Source organism: Pygocentrus nattereri, chromosome 9 (assembly GCF_015220715.1).
Source record: "Pygocentrus nattereri isolate fPygNat1 chromosome 9, fPygNat1.pri, whole genome shotgun sequence".
In the NCBI taxonomy this organism is placed as follows: Eukaryota; Metazoa; Chordata; class Actinopteri; order Characiformes; family Serrasalmidae; genus Pygocentrus; species Pygocentrus nattereri.
In genome coordinates, this window is record NC_051219.1 from 2,012,134 (window position 1) to 2,030,849 (window position 18,716).

The 18,716-nt window shown below is 40.8% G+C and overlaps 1 protein-coding gene across 1 annotated transcript in view; it reads left to right on the forward strand.

The window, feature by feature from the left end:
- Window positions 1-17,044, forward strand: part of cnga1b (cyclic nucleotide gated channel subunit alpha 1b) — an 18,578-nt gene extending 1,534 nt beyond the window's left edge. The window contains exons 2-10 of the mRNA XM_037541151.1: window positions 463-557; window positions 6,613-6,669; window positions 8,070-8,132; window positions 8,212-8,320; window positions 8,731-8,825; window positions 9,624-9,730; window positions 10,407-11,083; window positions 12,441-12,914; window positions 16,604-17,044. Coding sequence (XP_037397048.1) covers window positions 469-557; window positions 6,613-6,669; window positions 8,070-8,132; window positions 8,212-8,320; window positions 8,731-8,825; window positions 9,624-9,730; window positions 10,407-11,083; window positions 12,441-12,914; window positions 16,604-16,894 — 1,962 coding nt within the window. The 5' untranslated portion in view covers window positions 463-468 and the 3' untranslated portion in view covers window positions 16,895-17,044. The remainder of the gene's footprint in view (window positions 1-462; window positions 558-6,612; window positions 6,670-8,069; window positions 8,133-8,211; window positions 8,321-8,730; window positions 8,826-9,623; window positions 9,731-10,406; window positions 11,084-12,440; window positions 12,915-16,603) is intronic.
- The last annotated feature ends 1,672 nt before the right edge of the window (window positions 17,045-18,716 follow it).

Below are 18,716 nucleotides of genomic sequence, written 5' to 3' on the forward strand. Positions count from 1 at the left end.
ACTGATGTCTTCATCAGGATGATCTTGAATTTGGGATGATTTGAGGCCGAAACATCGAGCCGGACCTTCTTTCTGAGTCTGTGTGTGAGGTCGATGTGTAGAGACGTACAACGTGGTGTGACGTTTAGGTGATTGTTTGGGGTTTTACAGGGCGAGTCCCAGCGGCAGCTGGGTGTTTTACTGCTCTCAGTAACGACACTAGTTTCAGTTTTAATTAAACCGTCTTACGTAGTGCAGCTTTAGAGTAGCAGCCTGTAAAGCAGTGAGAGGAGCTTTCCATTTCCAGAGCTGCTCCTGTTTCCGGCTCGTGTCTGTATTTCACAAGCAAAAATGACCAAATATGTAGCTTTATCAGGGCAGGATATGCAGATCATAGTGGCTGACCTCTTTATCAGGTAGTCTGCTCTGACTGACCCTGAAGACTGACCTAATTTCCATCCTGCATGTGATTTTGATTGACAGGTGGCCATGGCCTCCCGAGTGAAACCACTCGTCCCTCCCAAGATCCTCCTGGAGGGGGTGGACGAGGATATCGTCGGCAATGCAGAGGAAATAACGTGAGCAGTGCATTTTGGGAACTCAGGCGGAAGCAGGCCACTTACTTTCACTGACCACTGATTACATTCTGACATGTAAACACGAGGATGTTAACAATTGATTGTTTGATTTATTGATCTATCAATCCCTAATACCTACATTTAGAGTCGGTTATTCATTCAGCCTAATGAGAAACTGTAGAACGGACTCGGTTTATATCACAATACCTACATTTAGAGTCGGTTATTCATTCAGTCTAATGAGAAACTGTAGAACAGACTCGGTTTATATCACAATACCTACATTTAGAGTCGGTTATTCATTCAGTCTAATGAGAAACTGTAGAACAGACTCGGTTTATATCACAATACCTACATTTAGAGCCGGTTATTCATTCAGTCTAATGAGAAACTGTAGAACGGACTCGGTTTATATCACAATACCTACATTTAGAGTCGGTTATTCATTCAGCCTAATGAGAAACTGTAGAACGGACTCGGTTTATATCACAATACCTACATTTAGAGCCGGTTATTCATTCAGTCTAATGAGAAACTGTAGAACAGACTCGGTTTATATCACAATACCTACATTTAGAGCCGGTTATTCATTCAGTCTAATGAGAAACTGTAGAACGGACTCGGTTTATATCACAATACCTACATTTAGAGTCGGTTATTCATTCAGTCTAATGAGAAACTGTAGAACAGACTCGGTTTATATCACAATACCTACATTTAGAGCCGGTTATTCATTCAGTCTAATGAGAAACTGTAGAACGGACTCGGTTTATATCACAATACCTACATTTAGAGTCGGTTATTCATTCAGCCTAATGAGAAACTGTAGAACGGACTCGGTTTATATCACAATACCTACATTTAGAGTCGGTTATTCATTCAGTCTAATGAGAAACTGTAGAACGGACTCGGTTTATATCACAATACCTACATTTAGAGTCGGTTATTCATTCAGTCTAATGAGAAACTGTAGAACGGACTCGGTTTATATCACAATACCTACATTTAGAGTCGGTTATTCATTCAGTCTAATGAGAAACTGTAGAACAGACTCGGTTTATATCACAATACCTACATTTAGAGTCGGTTATTCATTCAGTCTAATGAGAAACTGTAGAACAGACTCGGTTTATATCACAATACCTACATTTAGAGTCGGTTATTCATTCAGCCTAATGAGAAACTGTAGAACGGACTCGGTTTATATCACAATACCTACATTTAGAGTCGGTTATTCATTCAGTCTAATGAGAAACTGTAGAACGGACTCGGTTTATATCACAATACCTACATTTAGAGTCGGTTATTCATTCAGACTAATGAGAAACTGTAGAACGGACTCGGTTTATATCACAATACCTACATTTAGAGTCGGTTATTCATTCAGCCTAACTGAGAAACTGTAGAACAGGACTCGGTTTATATCACAATACCTACATTTAGAGTCAGGTTATTCATTCAGTCTCACTGAGAAACTGTAGAACGGACTCGGTTTATATCACAATACCTACATTTAGAGTCGGTTATTCATTCAGTCTAATGAGAAACTGTAGAACGGACTCGGTTTATATCACAATACCTACATTTAGAGTCGGTTATTCATTCAGTCTAATGAGAAACTGTAGAACGGACTCGGTTTATATCACAATACCTACATTTAGAGTCGGTTATTCATTCAGTCCTAATGAGAAACTGTAGAACGGACTCGGTTTATATCACAATACCTACATTTAGAGTCGGTTATTCATTCAGTCCTAATGAGAAACTGTAGAACGGACTCGGTTTATATCACAATACCTACATTTAGAGTCAGGTTATTCATTCAGCCTAATGAGAAACTGTAGAACGGACTCGGTTTATATCACAATACCTACATTTAGAGTCGGTTATTCATTCAGTCTAATGAGAAACTGTAGAACAGACTCGGTTTATATCACAATACCTACATTTAGAGTCGGTTATTCATTCAGTCTAATGAGAAACTGTAGAACGGACTCGGTTTATATCACAATACCTACATTTAGAGTCGGTTATTCATTCAGCCTAATGAGAAACTGTAGAACAGACTCGGTTTATATCACAATACCTACATTTAGAGCCAGGTTATTCATTCAGTCTAATGAGAAACTGTAGAACAGGACTCGGTTTATATCACAATACCTACATTTAGAGTCGGTTATTCATTCAGTCTAATGAGAAACTGTATAACGGACTCGGTTTATATCACAATACCTACATTTAGAGCCGGTTATTCATTCAGCCTAATGAAGAAACTGTAGAACGGACTCGGTTTATATCACAATACCTACATTTAGAGTCGGTTATTCATTCAGTCCTAATGAGAAACTGTAGAACAGGACTCGGTTTATATCACAATACCTACATTTAGAGTCGGTTATTCATTCAGCCTAATGAGAAACTGTAGAACAGACTCGGTTTATATCACAATACCTACATTTAGAGTCGGTTATTCATTCAGTCTAATGAGAAACTGTAGAACGGACTCGGTTTATATCACAATACCTACATTTAGAGTCGGTTATTCATTCAGTCTAATGAGAAACTGTAGAACGGACTCGGTTTATATCACAATACCTACATTTAGAGTCGGTTATTCATTCAGTCTAATGAGAAACTGTAGAACGGACTCGGTTTATATCACAATACCTACATTTAGAGTCGGTTATTCATTCAGTCTAATGAGAAACTGTAGAACGGACTCGGTTTATATCACAATACCTACATTTAGAGTCGGTTATTCATTCAGCCTAATGAGAAACTGTAGAACGGACTCGGTTTATATCACAATACCTACATTTAGAGTCGGTTATTCATTAAGTCTAATGAGAAAAAGTAGAACGGACTCGGTTTATATCACAATACCTACATTTAGAGTCGGTTATTCATTCAGTCTAATGAGAAACTGTAGAACAGGACTCGGTTTATATCACAATACCTACATTTAGAGCCGGTTATTCATTCAGCCTAATGAGAAACTGTAGAACGGACTCGGTTTATATCACAATACCTACATTTAGAGTCGGTTATTCATTCAGTCTAATGAGAAACTGTAGAACAGACTCGGTTTATATCACAATACCTACATTTAGAGTCGGTTATTCATTCAGTCTAATGAGAAACTGTAGAACGGACTCGGTTTATATCACAATACCTACATTTAGAGTCGGTTATTCATTCAGTCTAACAGGTTTATATCACAATACCTACATTTAGAGTCGGTTATTCATTCAGCCTAATGAGAAACTGTAGAACGGACTCGGTTTATATCACAATACCTACATTTAGAGTCGGTTATTCATTCAGTCTAATGAGAAACTGTAGAACGGACTCGGTTTATATCACAATACCTACATTTAGAGTCGGTTATTCATTCAGTCTAATGAGAAACTGTAGAACGGACTCGGTTTATATCACAATACCTACATTTAGAGTCGGTTATTCATTCAGTCTAATGAGAAACTGTAGAACGGACTCGGTTTATATCACAATACCTACATTTAGAGTCGGTTATTCATTCAGTCTAATGAGAAACTGTAGAACGGACTCGGTTTATATCACAATACATACATTTAGAGTCGGTTATTCATTCAGCCTAATGAGAAACTGTAGAACGGACTCGGTTTATATCACAATACCTACATTTAGAGTCGGTTATTCATTCAGCCTAATGAGAAACTGTAGAACAGACTCGGTTTATATCACAATACCTACATTTAGAGTCGGTTATTCATTCAGTCTAATGAGAAACTGTAGAACGGACTTCGGTTTATATCACAATACCTACATTTAGAGTCGGTTATTCATTCAGTCTAATGAGAAACTGTAGAACGGACTCGGTTTATATCACAATACCTACATTTAGAGTCGGTTATTCATTCAGTCCTAATGAGAAACTGTAGAACAGACTCGGTTTATATCACAATACCTACATTTAGAGTCGGTTATTCATTCAGCCTAATGAGAAACTGTAGAACAGGACTCGGTTTATATCACAATACCTACATTTAGAGTCGGTTATTCATTCAGTCTAATGAGAAACTGTAGAACAGACTCGGTTTATATCACAATACCTACATTTAGAGTCGGTTATTCATTCAGTCCTAATGAGAAACTGTAGAACAGGACTCGGTTTATATCACAATACCTACATTTAGAGTCGGTTATTCATTCAGTCTAATGAGAAACTGTAGAATGGACTCGGTTTATATCACAATACCTACATTTAGAGTCCGGTTATTCATTCAGTCTAATGAGAAACTGTAGAACAGGACTCGGTTTATATCACAATACCTACATTTAGAGTCGGTTATTCATTCAGCCTAATGAGAAACTGTAGGAACAGGACTCGGTTTATATCACAATACCTACATTTAGAGTCGGTTATTCATTCAGTCCTAATGAGAAACTGTAGAACGGACTCGGTTTATATCACAATACCTACATTTAGAGTCGGTTATTCATTCAGCCTAATGAGAAACTGTAGAACGGACTCGGTTTATATCACAATACCTACATTTAGAGTCGGTTATTCATTCAGCCTAACTGAGAAACTGTAGAACGGACTCGGTTTATATCACAATACCTACATTTAGAGCCGGTTATTCATTCAGCCTAATGAGAAACTGTAGAACAGACTCGGTTTATATCACAATACCTACATTTAGAGTCGGTTATTCATTCAGTCTAATGAGAAACTGTAGAACGGACTCGGTTTATATCACAATACCTACATTTAGAGTCGGTTATTCATTCAGTCTAATGAGAAACTGTAGAACAGGACTCGGTTTATATCACAATACCTACATTTAGAGCCGGTTATTCATTCAGTCTAATGAGAAACTGTAGAACGGACTCGGTTTATATCACAATACCTACATTTAGAGTCGGTTATTCATTCAGTCTAATGAGAAACTGTAGAACAGGACTCGGTTTATATCACAATACCTACATTTAGAGCCGGTTATTCATTCAGTCTAATGAGAAACTGTAGAACAGGACTCGGTTTATATCACAATACCTGACATTTAGAGTCGGTTATTCATTCAGTCTAATGAGAAACTGTAGAACGGACTCGGTTTATATCACAATACCTACATTTAGAGTCGGTTATTCATTCAGTCTAATGAGAAACTGTAGAACGGACTCGGTTTATATCACAATACCTACATTTAGAGCCTGGTTATTCATTCAGTCCTAATGAGAAACTGTAGAACGGACTCGGTTTATATCACAATACCTACATTTAGAGTCGGTTATTCATTCAGTCTAATGAGAAACTGTAGAACAGACTCGGTTTATATCACAATACCTACATTTAGAGCCTGGTTATTCATTCAGTCTAATGAGAAACTGTAGAACAGGACTCGGTTTATATCACAATACCTACATTTAGAGCTGGTTATTCATTCAGTCTAATGAGAAACTGTAGAACGGACTCGGTTTATATCACAATACCTACATTTAGAGCTGGTTATTCATTCAGTCTAATGAGAAACTGTAGAACAGACTCGGTTTATATCACAATACCTACATTTAGAGTCGGTTATTCATTCAGTCTAATGAGAAACTGTAGAACAGACTCGGTTTATATCACAATACCTACATTTAGAGTCGGTTATTCATTCAGCCTAATGAGAAACTGTAGAACAGACTCGGTTTATATCACAATACCTACATTTAGAGTCGGTTATTCATTCAGTCTAATGAGAAACTGTAGAACAGACTCGGTTTATATCACAATACCTACATTTAGAGCCGGTTATTCATTCAGTCTAATGAGAAACTGTAGAACGGACTCGGTTTATATCACAATACCTACATTTAGAGTCGGTTATTCATTCAGCCTAATGAGAAACTGTAGAACGGACTCGGTTTATATCACAATACCTACATTTAGAGCCGGTTATTCATTCAGTCTAATGAGAAACTGTAGAACAGACTCGGTTTATATCACAATACCTACATTTAGAGCCTGTTTTTCAAGATGATGATGATGATGATGATGATGATGATGATGGTGTGTTTTTGTCTGAAGTAACAGGCAGTGCTGTGGAGCTCTGTTCAATGTCAACAACAGCAACAACAATGAGGAGTGAGTAAGACACACACAGATGCATGTATACATCATGTGGTAAAAGGGGCGTGGTCTAAACAGGCTGCAGTCCAGTTTTACATTTCTAAATGAATATTAACGCTGTTTTGATTATAAAGTTACATTGAAATTTTGAAAAAATGACTGTATAATTGCATAACTATACGCCCCTCACTGTTTTCAGAGCATCTTCCACTGAAATCGCTGTCAGTGATCAAATCTAGGCCTCTGCGAGTGGCCTATCAGAGTGAAGTGGGTGGGGAGGGGTGGGGCTTATGCCTTGGATTCAAATGACTGAGCTTTTAAGGTCCAGAAGGTTTGATTGTGGGACTCGTGACCATAAATGGCAAAACCTGGTCTAAATTAGGAAAAACACGTCTACAATAATGCTAACTTCTGCTAGCGCTCCTATGGGATTCTAGTAATATGTTAGCACTAAGCTAACAGTGATGCACATTCACCTACATTAATCCCAGACGTCTGAATCTTGTAACAGACATTATCATATATGTCTGAGCTTGTGTGTCTCAGTTTGACTCTGTCAGTAACGAGTCCTGATGTAGAGCTGCAGCCACTGTTTTACGTCCCTAACAACTAACCGGAACACTGTGTAGACTACGGGTCTCTTTACAGTCAGTGGCATATCTAGAACCTCCTGAAGGACTCGAGTGATGTTTTTCTCAGTCACTGTAAATCAGAGTGTGATTGGTTGATTCTTCTGTCGCTGACGAATGACGCTGGAAGATAATTTAATATGTAAGACCTTCAGTCCAGCTCCTGAAGTCCTGACCACTGGGAGAGCAGCTATATCTACCTACACACCACAGAGAAAACAATCCTGATTGGATGATTTTCTGTGGGGCGTTTCAAGAATTGAATGTTTTTGTTTCCAACCAAAATGTCTCAATGAATTAAGAGCATTACTACAACATTTACAGAGTTTAAATACAACAGGAATGATGATTATATTCAACTAAAAATTACAAACATGAGTTTTTGGTTTAAAAACTGATCAGTGGTGGACGAAGTACACAAACCCTGTACCTGAGTTAAAGTCGAGACCCCCAGGGTAAAATATTCCTCCAGTAAATATTCCTCCAGTTCCTCCGCTGACGTCTATTAAAATGATCAGAAGCACAAAACACTGAAGGTAAACAGTTTCCATCAGGGAGAACCGAGTGGCTCTGAAATCACTTTTTACACACAAGCAAAGTTTCAGTTTCAGATTTATTTACAACTTAGTTCCAAGTTTAAGTTGAATAAAAACTGGCTTTAAACTCAGGATCACAGATGAGCTCCTTTACTATGTTGATCTGTAGGCGTCTGTTCATAAACATTTAAGAGATAATCCACCAGAATAAAACTCACAGACTCTAATCTCTGCACTTCATTCTCCACAGGGAGGAGAAGGAGAAGAAGAAGAAGGAGAAGAAGGAGAAGAAGGAGAAGAAAGAGAAGAAAGAGTAAGAGCTCATCTCCAACACCCCCCCACACCATCCCTGTCACTGCATTCACTCACTCTCCCTCCTTCTCTCACTGCAGGAAGAAAGAGAAGAAAGACAAAAAGGAAAAGAAGGAGAAGAAGAAGGAGAAAGAGGAGAAAGAGAAAGAGGAGAAAGAGAAAGAGAAGGAGAAGGAGAAAGAGAAGGAGAAAGAGAAGGAGAAGGAGAAGGAGAAGGAAAAGGAGAAAGAGAAAGCCAAGAAAGAAGAGTACGATATTTACATTTAAACCACCGTCACTGTAATTAATTCTACAGCTTTTTGTTAATCAGCACTGAATTATTCAGTATCTGCTCTGAATTATTCAGTATCTACTATGATTTATTAAGTATTTATGATGAATTATTCAGTATCTACGTGAATTATTCATTATGTACTCTGAAGTATTCAGTATCTACTCTGAAGTATTCAGTATCTGTGAATATATGAATAATTGATTATATTATATTGATTATATGAATGCTGATGATATCTGTAGAGTGAGCTCATTTCTCTGTGTGTGTGCGCGTGTGTGTGTGTGTGTGTGTGTGTGTGTGTGTGTGTGTGATCAGGCTGAAGGACATCGTGGTGTTTGACCCTGCAGGGAACATGTACTATAACTGGCTGTTCGTCATCACGTGCCCCGTCATGTACAACTGGGTACTCATCATAGCCAGGTAGGGGGCGCTGTCTGGACATTCAGCTGCATCAGTTTGGTGTCTGTGTATGTGTGAGTGTGTATGTGTGTGTGTGTGTGTGTGTGTGTGTGTCTGTGTGTGTGTATGTATATGTGTGTGTGTGTGTGTGTGTGTGTGTATGTATGTGTATGTATATGTCTGTGTCTGTGTGTATGTGTGTGTGTGTGTGTGTGTGCGTGTGTATGTATGTGTATGTATATGTCTGTGTCTGTGTGTGTGTGTGTGTGTGTGTGTGTGTGTGTGTGTGTGCGTGTGTATGTATGTGTATGTATATGTCTGTGTCTGTGTGTGTGTGTGTGTGTGTGTGTGTGTGTATGTATGTGTATGTGTGTGTGTGTGTGTGTTTATGTGTGTGTGTGTGTGTGTGTGTGTGTGTCTGTGTGTGTGTGACTGTGTCTGTGTGTGTGTGTGTGTATGTGTGTGTTTGTGTATTTGTGTGTGTGTGTGTGTGTGTATGTGTGTGTGTGTGTGTGTGTCTGTGTGTGTGTGTCTGTGTGTGTGTGTGTGTGTGTGTGTGTGTGTATGTATGTGTGTGTGTGTGTGTGTGTGTGTGTCTGTGTGTGTGTGACTGTGTCTGTGTGTGTGTGTGTGTATGTGTGTGTTTGTGTATTTGTGTGTATGTGTGTGTGTGTGTGTGTGTGTGTGTGTGTGTGTGTATGTGTGTGTGTGTGTGTGTCTGTGTGTGTGTGTGTGTGTGTGTGTGTGTGTGTGTGTGTATGTGTGTGTGTGTGTGTGTGTGTGTGTGTGAGTAAAAGGCTGTTTCTCTCGTTTCTACAGAGCCTGTTTTGAAGAACTGCAGCAGGATTATTTGATATACTGGTTTATCTTCGACTTCATATCAGACCTGGTTTATCTGGCAGACATGGTCTTCAGGACTCGCACAGGTGAGCTTCTGATTTCTGTGTTTACGCTGGTTTCTGCAGTGTTTTCCATCTTCTTGGCCACAGGTTTTCTCAGTCTGACGGGAAACGTGCTGTAAATAACTGATCTACTCTATTCCTCATGTGCAGGTGGCTGTTAGAGATGCCCACAGGTGCTCGAGCACTCGCTTAGCCATTCGAGGTGCTGAGTCCTAAAATCACTGTTTGGGTATTTGTTGCGTTTCATCAAGTATAGGTGGAGAAAATATACAGACCAACAGTTTAGTAAATCAAGAATTTGATGTTTTAACGGAACTGCAGAAGTGTGTAATACAATATTCAGTCAGACTGTATGGGGACATATCCCTAAGGTTTTAGAAAAGGTCCCAACATCAGGAGATCACAAGTTCAATCCCTGGTGATGCCACAGGCCTCTGTGGCCAGTTGTCCAATAGGGCACAATTATCCTGGCTCTCTCTGGGTGGGTAGGGTGGTCCTCCGTTCCTCACTCAGAGTGATGCTAGCCAGTGCAGGTGTCTGTTAGCTGACATAACAGGACTGCTCCTTAGTGTTCTCCTCCAAGCGTGTTGATGTTGTGTGAGCGTCAGTTTCTACCCTTCACCCTGTGTGTACTGCGTGGCACTGGTGAGTCTGGATATCTGCACATTTGCATAACCACGCCCCCTGTCTGTGCCTGTAGGCTATCTGGAGCAGGGTCTGCTGGTGAAGGACGAAAAGAAGCTGAGGGCGCGCTACAAGGACAGCATTCAGTTCAAGTTGGACCTCATCTCCATGATCCCCACAGACTTCCTGTACTTGATCGTTGGACTGAAGTACCCAGAGATCCGGATGAACAAGTTATTCCGAGTGAACCGGCTGTTTGAGTTCTTCCAGCGAACGGAAACCAGGACCAACTTCCCCAACGTGTTCCGGATCTCCAACCTCGTCATGTACATCGTCATCATCATCCACTGGAACGCCTGCCTCTACTACTCCTTCTCCAAGGCCATCGGCTTTGGGAACGACAGGTTTGTCTACCCAGACACTTCCGACCCCGAGTTTGGCCGCCTGGTCCGGAAGTATGCCTACAGCATGTACTGGTCCACCCTCACCCTCACCACCATCGGTGAGACGCCGCCCCCCGAGAAGGACTCCGAGTACTTCTTCGTGGTCACAGACTTCCTGGTGGGCGTGCTGATCTTCGCCACCATCGTCGGTAACGTCGGCTCCATGATCACCAACATGAACGCGGCCAGAGCCGACTTCCAGGCCCGGATCGACGCCATCAAGCAGTACATGAGCTTCCGGAAGGTCTCCAAGGACCTGGAGAAGCGTGTCATCAAGTGGTTCGACTATCTATGGACCAACAAGAAGGCGGTACGTAAAGAAGAACTGCATTTGAACCGTTTTTGCTCTTTGCTGTGGGTGAGCCGGCAACCAGAAGGTTGTGGGTTCAAATCCTAGGTGGGACTGAGTATTCCTGGTTTTCCCCTTGGGCACAGCACCCAACTCCCCACTGCCTCTGCTGTTATTCTGCTGGTGATGCTGTGCTGCTCCCAGACTGAGCATAGTTAGGCAGCAAAATGACAAATTTCCCAACAAAGTGCATAATATATTCGAAAATCCACATTTTTTATTGAATAATGTTAAAATATGCCAAAGAATTACAGTTTTGTTGTTGTATACATATTTTAGAAATGACCATTTTTATTTACAGCATTTATGTGCCGGCTCCTTTGCTGGAGGCTGCATGTATCCCATGAGCCTCTGCATGTGGTCAATTGCATAGCCACACCTCCAGACTCTCTCAGGCTCCAGCCAGAAGTAGTACACTACGATAGTCTGGATTGGACGCTGCCCCCTAGTGCCCATGTCCAGAATCTAAATCTGTGTTTCCTATCAAAGTAGCCCAATCTTGCTCTTGTGGGTCTCAATGTACTCACAGAAAGAGAATGATATGCCAGTGTCCAATATATGACCTTTATCGGTCATTTTCCTCCTTCCGTGTAAAGTGCACTCTTAAAAAAGCGATAGTTCAAGGGTTCTTCAGATTGGTGGACAGTGTGCTGTAGAAGGTTCCATATAGAACTATGTCAAGCTTGTAACAATAGAAGATCCCTTTTGGGTGCTACATAGAACCCTTTTCAAAAACGTTCTATATAGAACCATCTCCATCACTCTGAAGAGCCCTTCAATCATGCAAAGTGTTCTTTGAGTGTTCATGGTTCTGTACAGAAACATTTTCTTTACTAAAGAACTGTTGCAGAACCAGTGTGGTTGGTCTTAGTCTTCTGTAGTGCATCTGTAAACTGTGTCCTCACCAATCACAAGCATGATTTGATTTGCCCCGCCCACACAGCTTCAACAAAACCCTACACTCTGCGTAAGCTAACCACCAAGCAAAAGCTAACGTCCACTTGTCCATTCGTTTGTCCACTCCAGGGCTCCCTGGTCGCAGATCCAGCAGTGAGGTGGATGAGAAGCTTCTTTAAGGCATCTCTGTATAAAAGCTGGACAGGTTTTCAGTGTAGCTTGCTGGGAGTGTCGGCCTGGATATGAACCGTGCACTAAGTTCTCTCATTTTGATAAAAACTCAGTGGGTTCCTTAAACCTCACAACAGTGACTATGACAGAACACATTTGTGGACAGAGTCAATTAGACGTCACTGGCCTGAGTTACATCTACAGTGTTTTCTGTTACACCATAAAAGCATGTGACCTGATTCTGCTCCAGGTGGACGAGCGTGAGGTGCTGAAGTACCTGCCGGACAAGCTGAGGGCCGAGATAGCCATTAACGTCCACCTGGACACGCTGAAGAAGGTCCGGATCTTCGCGGACTGTGAAGCAGGGCTACTGGTGGAGCTGGTGCTGAAGCTCCAGCCGCAGGTCTACAGCCCCGGAGACTACATCTGCAAGAAGGGCGACATCGGCCGAGAGATGTACATCATCAAGGAGGGGAAGCTGGCCGTGGTCGCGGACGATGGCATCACGCAGTTCGTCGTGCTGAGCGACGGCAGCTACTTCGGAGAGATCAGCATCCTCAACATCAAGGGCAGCAAAGCCGGAAACCGCAGGACCGCCAACATCCGCAGCATCGGCTACTCCGACCTCTTCTGCCTGTCCAAGGACGACCTGATGGAGGCGCTGACGGAGTATCCAGAGGCCAAAGCCATGCTGGAGGAAAAGGGGCGGCAGATCCTCATGAAGGTATGACCTCTCATTAGGCAGTAGTCATTCAGAGCGGTTTGGTGTGAAACGTTCTGTTCTAGATAAACTGAGTCAGAGCTGCTCCCAGTGGTGGTGATGGGAACCAGACGTCCCTCTAAAAGCTCCTCACAGTGGTGGTGATGGGAACCAGACGTCCCCCTCTTAAAGCTCCTCACAGTGGTGGTGATGGGAACCAGACGTCTCCCTCTAAAAGCTCCTCACAGTGGTGGTGATAGGAACCAGACGTCCCCCTCTAAAAGCTCCTACAGAAAGTTCCTACATGAACTGGTTCTGAATTCACTGCCTGATGACTGAGACGCTGTTTTATGAGAGTTTAGAGAACTTCAACTCCATTCATGGTGGAGGGAGACATGCAGGGCGCTGTGCGGCAAAATAGTCCCCAAAGAAAACTCATTATTCCAGATTTTCCACTGTTTTCCATCATCAACATTCCATATAAGCTCAGAAGACTCGTGTAGGTTCTCTGGTGGTTCTGGATGGTAAATGAAGTGTCTATATCTGTGTTGTAGTCATGGCGACGCCTGGTTCCCATCACCACCACTGTAAAAAGTGAAGAAGACGTATTGAGTAGGCCACTTGAACTATGTTGCTATGGTAACTGGGAATGTCACATATCCTGGTGAACTGATATTTCATGATGGTGTTGTAAAGCACTTAAGCAAGAAGAGCACTTAAGGAGTTTAATTCAAGTGTCTTAATCCAATTTATCCTTTAATTATTTAACCTGAGATAAATATGGAAGAGGTTTTCTGCAGCTGCAGGTTCCTCCTTTTTCAGTCTCCTACATTTGTAGGTGGTGGCTAAAGGCTTAAAATGGTCAGAAGTACAAAGACAGAGTCCTTAGCTGGATTTCCACCCACTTATTTTGATATACTGAATAAAAATGGATGGATTTTTTGCCAGTAAATGATAAAGGCGATAAAAGATGTATGAGGTGCTTCTGTTGTTTTTGTTGTTGTTTTTGTCGCTGTTTTGTTGTTTGGTAGGTTGACCATATTTTGGGAGACGTTAGGGGAGGAGGGTGACAGGCCCGGCTGTAGAAAGCAAATGTCAACATGAAAGCAAAACCAATCCAAGATATTCTAGGCTTCGTGTGTCACGCTCGAGTCCTTATCTATATATGTCTATATCTGTCTGTCTGTCTGTCTATATATGTCTATATCTGTCTGTCTGTCTGTCTATATATGTCTATATCTGTCTGTCTGTCTATCTATATATGTCTATATCTGTCTGTCTGTCTGTCTATATATGTCTATATCTGTCTGTCTGTCTGTCTATCTATATATGTCTATATCTGTCTGTCTGTCTGTCTATATATGTCTATATCTGTCTGTCTGTCTGTCTATATATGTCTATATCTGTCTGTCTGTCTATCTATATATGTCTATATCTGTCTGTCTGTCTATCTATATATGTCTATATCTGTCTGTCTGTCTGTCTATCTATATATGTCTATATCTGTCTGTCTGTCTATCTATATATGTCTATATCTGTCTGTCTGTCTGTCTATATATGTCTATATCTGTCTGTCTGTCTGTCTGTCTATATATGTATTTATCTGTCTGTCTGTCTATCTATATATGTCTATATCTGTCTGTCTGTCTGTCTATATATGTCTATATCTGTCTGTCTGTCTGTCTATCTATATATGTCTATATCTGTCTGTCTGTCTGTCTATATATGTCTATATCTGTCTGTCTGTCTGTCTATATATGTCTATATCTGTCTGTCTGTCTATCTATATATGTCTATATCTGTCTGTCTGTCTATCTATATATGTCTATATCTGTCTGTCTGTCTGTCTATCTATATATGTCTATATCTGTCTGTCTGTCTATCTATATATGTCTATATCTGTCTGTCTGTCTGTCTATATATGTCTATATCTGTCTGTCTGTCTGTCTGTCTATATATGTATTTATCTGTCTGTCTGTCTATCTATATATGTCTATATCTGTCTGTCTGTCTGTCTATATATGTCTATATCTGTCTGTCTGTCTGTCTATATATGTCTATATCTGTCTGTCTGTCTATCTATATATGTCTATATCTGTCTGTCTGTCTATCTATATATGTCTATATCTGTCTGTCTGTCTGTCTGTCTATATATGTATTTATCTGTCTGTCTGTCTATCTATATATGTATATATCTGTCTGTCTGTCTATCTATACATCTATATATACTGTTTTTCGTGAGTTTGTTTACTGTATTTCGTGAGTTTGTTTACTGTTTTTCGTGAGTTTGTTTACTGTATTTCGTGTGTTTGTTTACTGTATTTCGTGTGTTTGTTTACTGTATTTTGTGAGTTTGTTTACTGTATTTCGTGAGTTTGTTTACTGTAGTTCGTGAGTTTGTTTACTGTATTTCGTGTGGTTTGTTTACTGTTTTTCGTGAGTTTGTTTACTGTATTTCGTGTGGTTGTTTACTGTATTTCGTGTGGTTGTTTACTGTTTTTCGTGAGTTTGTTTACTGTATTTCGTGAGTTTGTTTACTGTATTTCGTGTGGTTGTTTACTGTTTTTCGTGAGTTTGTTTACTGTTTTTCGTGAGTTTGTTTACTGTATTTCGTGTGTTTGTTTACTGTTTTTCGTGAGTTTGTTTACTGTTTTTCGTGTGTTTGTTTACTGTTTTTCGTGAGTTTGTTTACTGTTTTTCGTGAGTTTGTTTACTGTATTTTGTGAGTTTGTTTACTGTATTTTGTGTGTTTGTTTACTGTTTTTCGTGAGTTTGTTTACTGTTTTTCGTGAGTTTGTTTACTGTATTTCGTGTGTTTGTTTACTGTTTTTCGTGAGTTTGTTTACTGTATTTTGTGAGTTTGTTTACTGTATTTCGTGAGTTTGTTTACTGTATTTCGTGTGGTTGTTTACTGTATTTCGTGTGTTTGTTTACTGTTTTTCGTGAGTTTGTTTACTGTTTTTCGTGTGGTTGTTTACTGTATTTCGTGTGTTTGTTTACTGTATTTCGTGTGGTTGTTTACTGTATTTCGTGTGTTTGTTTACTGTTTTTCGTGAGTTTGTTTACTGTATTTCGTGAGTTTGTTTACTGTATTTCGTGTGTTTGTTTACTGTTTTTCGTGTGTTTGTTTACTGTATTTCGTGTGGTTTGTTTACTGTATTTTGTGAGTTTGTTTACTGTTTTTCGTGAGTTTGTTTACTGTTTTTCATGAGTTTGTTTACTGTATTTCGTGTGGTTGTTTACTGTATTTCGTGTGTTTGTTTACTGTTTTTCGTGAGTTTGTTTACTGTATTTCGTGTGGTTGTTTACTGTATTTCGTGTGTTTGTTTACTGTTTTTCGTGAGTTTGTTTACTGTATTTCGTGTGGTTGTTTACTGTGTTTCGTGTGGTTGTTTACTGTTTTTCGTGAGTTTGTTTACTGTATTTCGTGTGGTTGTTTACTGTATTTCGTGTGTTTGTTTACTGTTTTTCGTGAGTTTGTTTACTGTTTTTCGTGAGTTTGTTTACTGTATTTCGTGTGTTTGTTTACTGTATTTCGTGTGTTTGTTTACTGTTTTTCGTGAGTTTGTTTACTGTTTTTCGTGAGTTTGTTTACTGTATTTCGTGTGGTTGTTTACTGTATTTCGTGTGTTTGTTTACTGTTTTTCGTGAGTTTGTTTACTGTTTTTCGTGAGTTTGTTTACTGTATTTCGTGTCCGTTTGCTCTTCTGCAGGACAACCTGCTGGACTTGGAGGTGGCCAAGCAGGGTCCGGACCCCAAAGACATGGAGGAGAAGGTGGTGAGGATCGGCTCGGTTTTGGAGGACCTGCAGAACCGCTTCGCCCGCCTGCTCGCTCAGCACGAGGCCGTCCAGAGCCGCCTGAAGAGACGCGTCACCAAACTGGAGACCAAGATCACCACGTCTGCTGGAGAGGTCGTCTCTGAGACGGTCCAGCCAGAACTGGACGCTGCGCCTCCACCTGCAGAGGAGGAGAAGAAGGAGGAGAAGAAGGACGGAGATTAGCAGAAGTAGCCTGTGGAGAGTTCACTCGTGGACTTCCTGTGTGAGGTCCAGAACCAGCTGAGGGTCTGGACCAGATCTGGACCTGCTCGGTCATTTTAGTGAGGCCGTTGTGTGTTTTACTCAGTTCACCCCCCCACCCCCACCACCACCACCACCCCCCACCCCCACCCCCACCCACCACCCCCACCCCCACCCCAAAACCACACACTAATGCAATATGATTTTATTTGCTTTGTTTTTTTTATTTATGTGAAGCTCCTGGACTCAAACTATCCAATACGGGGTTTAAATAGAGCTACCAGAACCAGAACCGGGTGACTGGACAAGCCCTTAAAGGGCCCGTATCACATCGTTACAGCTTCAAAACGTTCACTCTTAAAAAGATGGTTCCTCAAGGGTTCTTTGACAAAGCAAATTGTTTCTATATAGAACCATGAACCCTTTGCATGCTTAATGGGTTCTGTGTGTGGTGAAATTGTGCTTCTTACTGATGGAGAACGTGTTGTTTTGGGCGTTATATGGAACCCTTTTTTAAACAGGTTCTATATAAAACCATCTACAGCACATTCATTAACAATCTCCGTCAGTCTGAAGGACCCTTTAATCATGAACAGGGTGTTTTGAGTGCTCATGGTTCTACGTAGAACCATTTCTTTACCCCTGAAGAAGAGTGTCCCCTTCACTCTGCAGTCCACGAAGCCCATATAAATAAACCGAGCAGCGCAAAATCAGCCTGTTTGGAATTTTTTCTTTTGTGATGTCACAAAAACCAACACAGTTACATTGACACTGTGTACACCCGTCTATACGGCCTACAGTTTGGCCCCGCCCACTCACGCTGACTGCTGTCTGAATGAGGCACAGCCAATCAGAACAGGGCTCATTAACATAGATCAGAAGTGAGAACAGCCATAATCATAAGACATGAAGAAGAGTTGGATTATGACACGACATGAAACCACAGGAACACCGAAAACGGACCACAGGAAAAGTAGGATACGGGCCCTTTAAAGACGCTTCCACCTTGACCCGTCACAAACACACGTTATCTGTGTTTAAGGACCAGCTAGTCTGTTGTGTATGTGTACGTGTGGACATTCATAGCCGTCATGTTTCATTATGCTGCTGCGCTTTAGGCCCTAAACTGCTCCACACGTCAGAACACTGACCGCAGAAGCAGAGGCTGACCGGTCCAGTGCAAACCTTCAGGCATGCAAAGCTTGTATTAAAGGGGAATTCCAGCAGTGTTTAACACAAGTTCTCCAACATTTAGGGTGCGAGGTGTAAACAGAGGGACTCAGAGAGGGTTTGGTGTGAAGTGGTTCAGACGTCTTCACAGTGGTGGTGATGGGAACCAGGCGTCGCCATGACTACAACACAGATATAGACACTTTATTTACCATCCAGAACCACCAGAGAACCTACACGAGTCTTCTGAGTTCATATGGATTGACCTTTCAGATCTTAACCATTTAATCATGCAGAAAATTTGGAAAGTTGGTGGAGCTCCCCTTCGTTGTCCTCCTTGCATAGTGCACTTTTAAGCAGCTCCCTGACATTAAAGGGGAAAAGGCAGATGCTTTAACGCCACAGTGGAAACTCCAGTTAGACAGTGGCTTTTAACAGCAGCAGTAGTGTGACTGTATTTTACATCTTCTCAATAAAGTATTTTTCACTAGACGTATTGTTTTGAGTTTTGAGTCTGACCGAATTGATTCTACATCACTGAATGAATCTAAAATAAAATAAAATAAAATAAAATAAAATAAAATAAAATAAAATAAAACACACGTTTAAAAAAAAAAAAATCAAGTGAACCTCT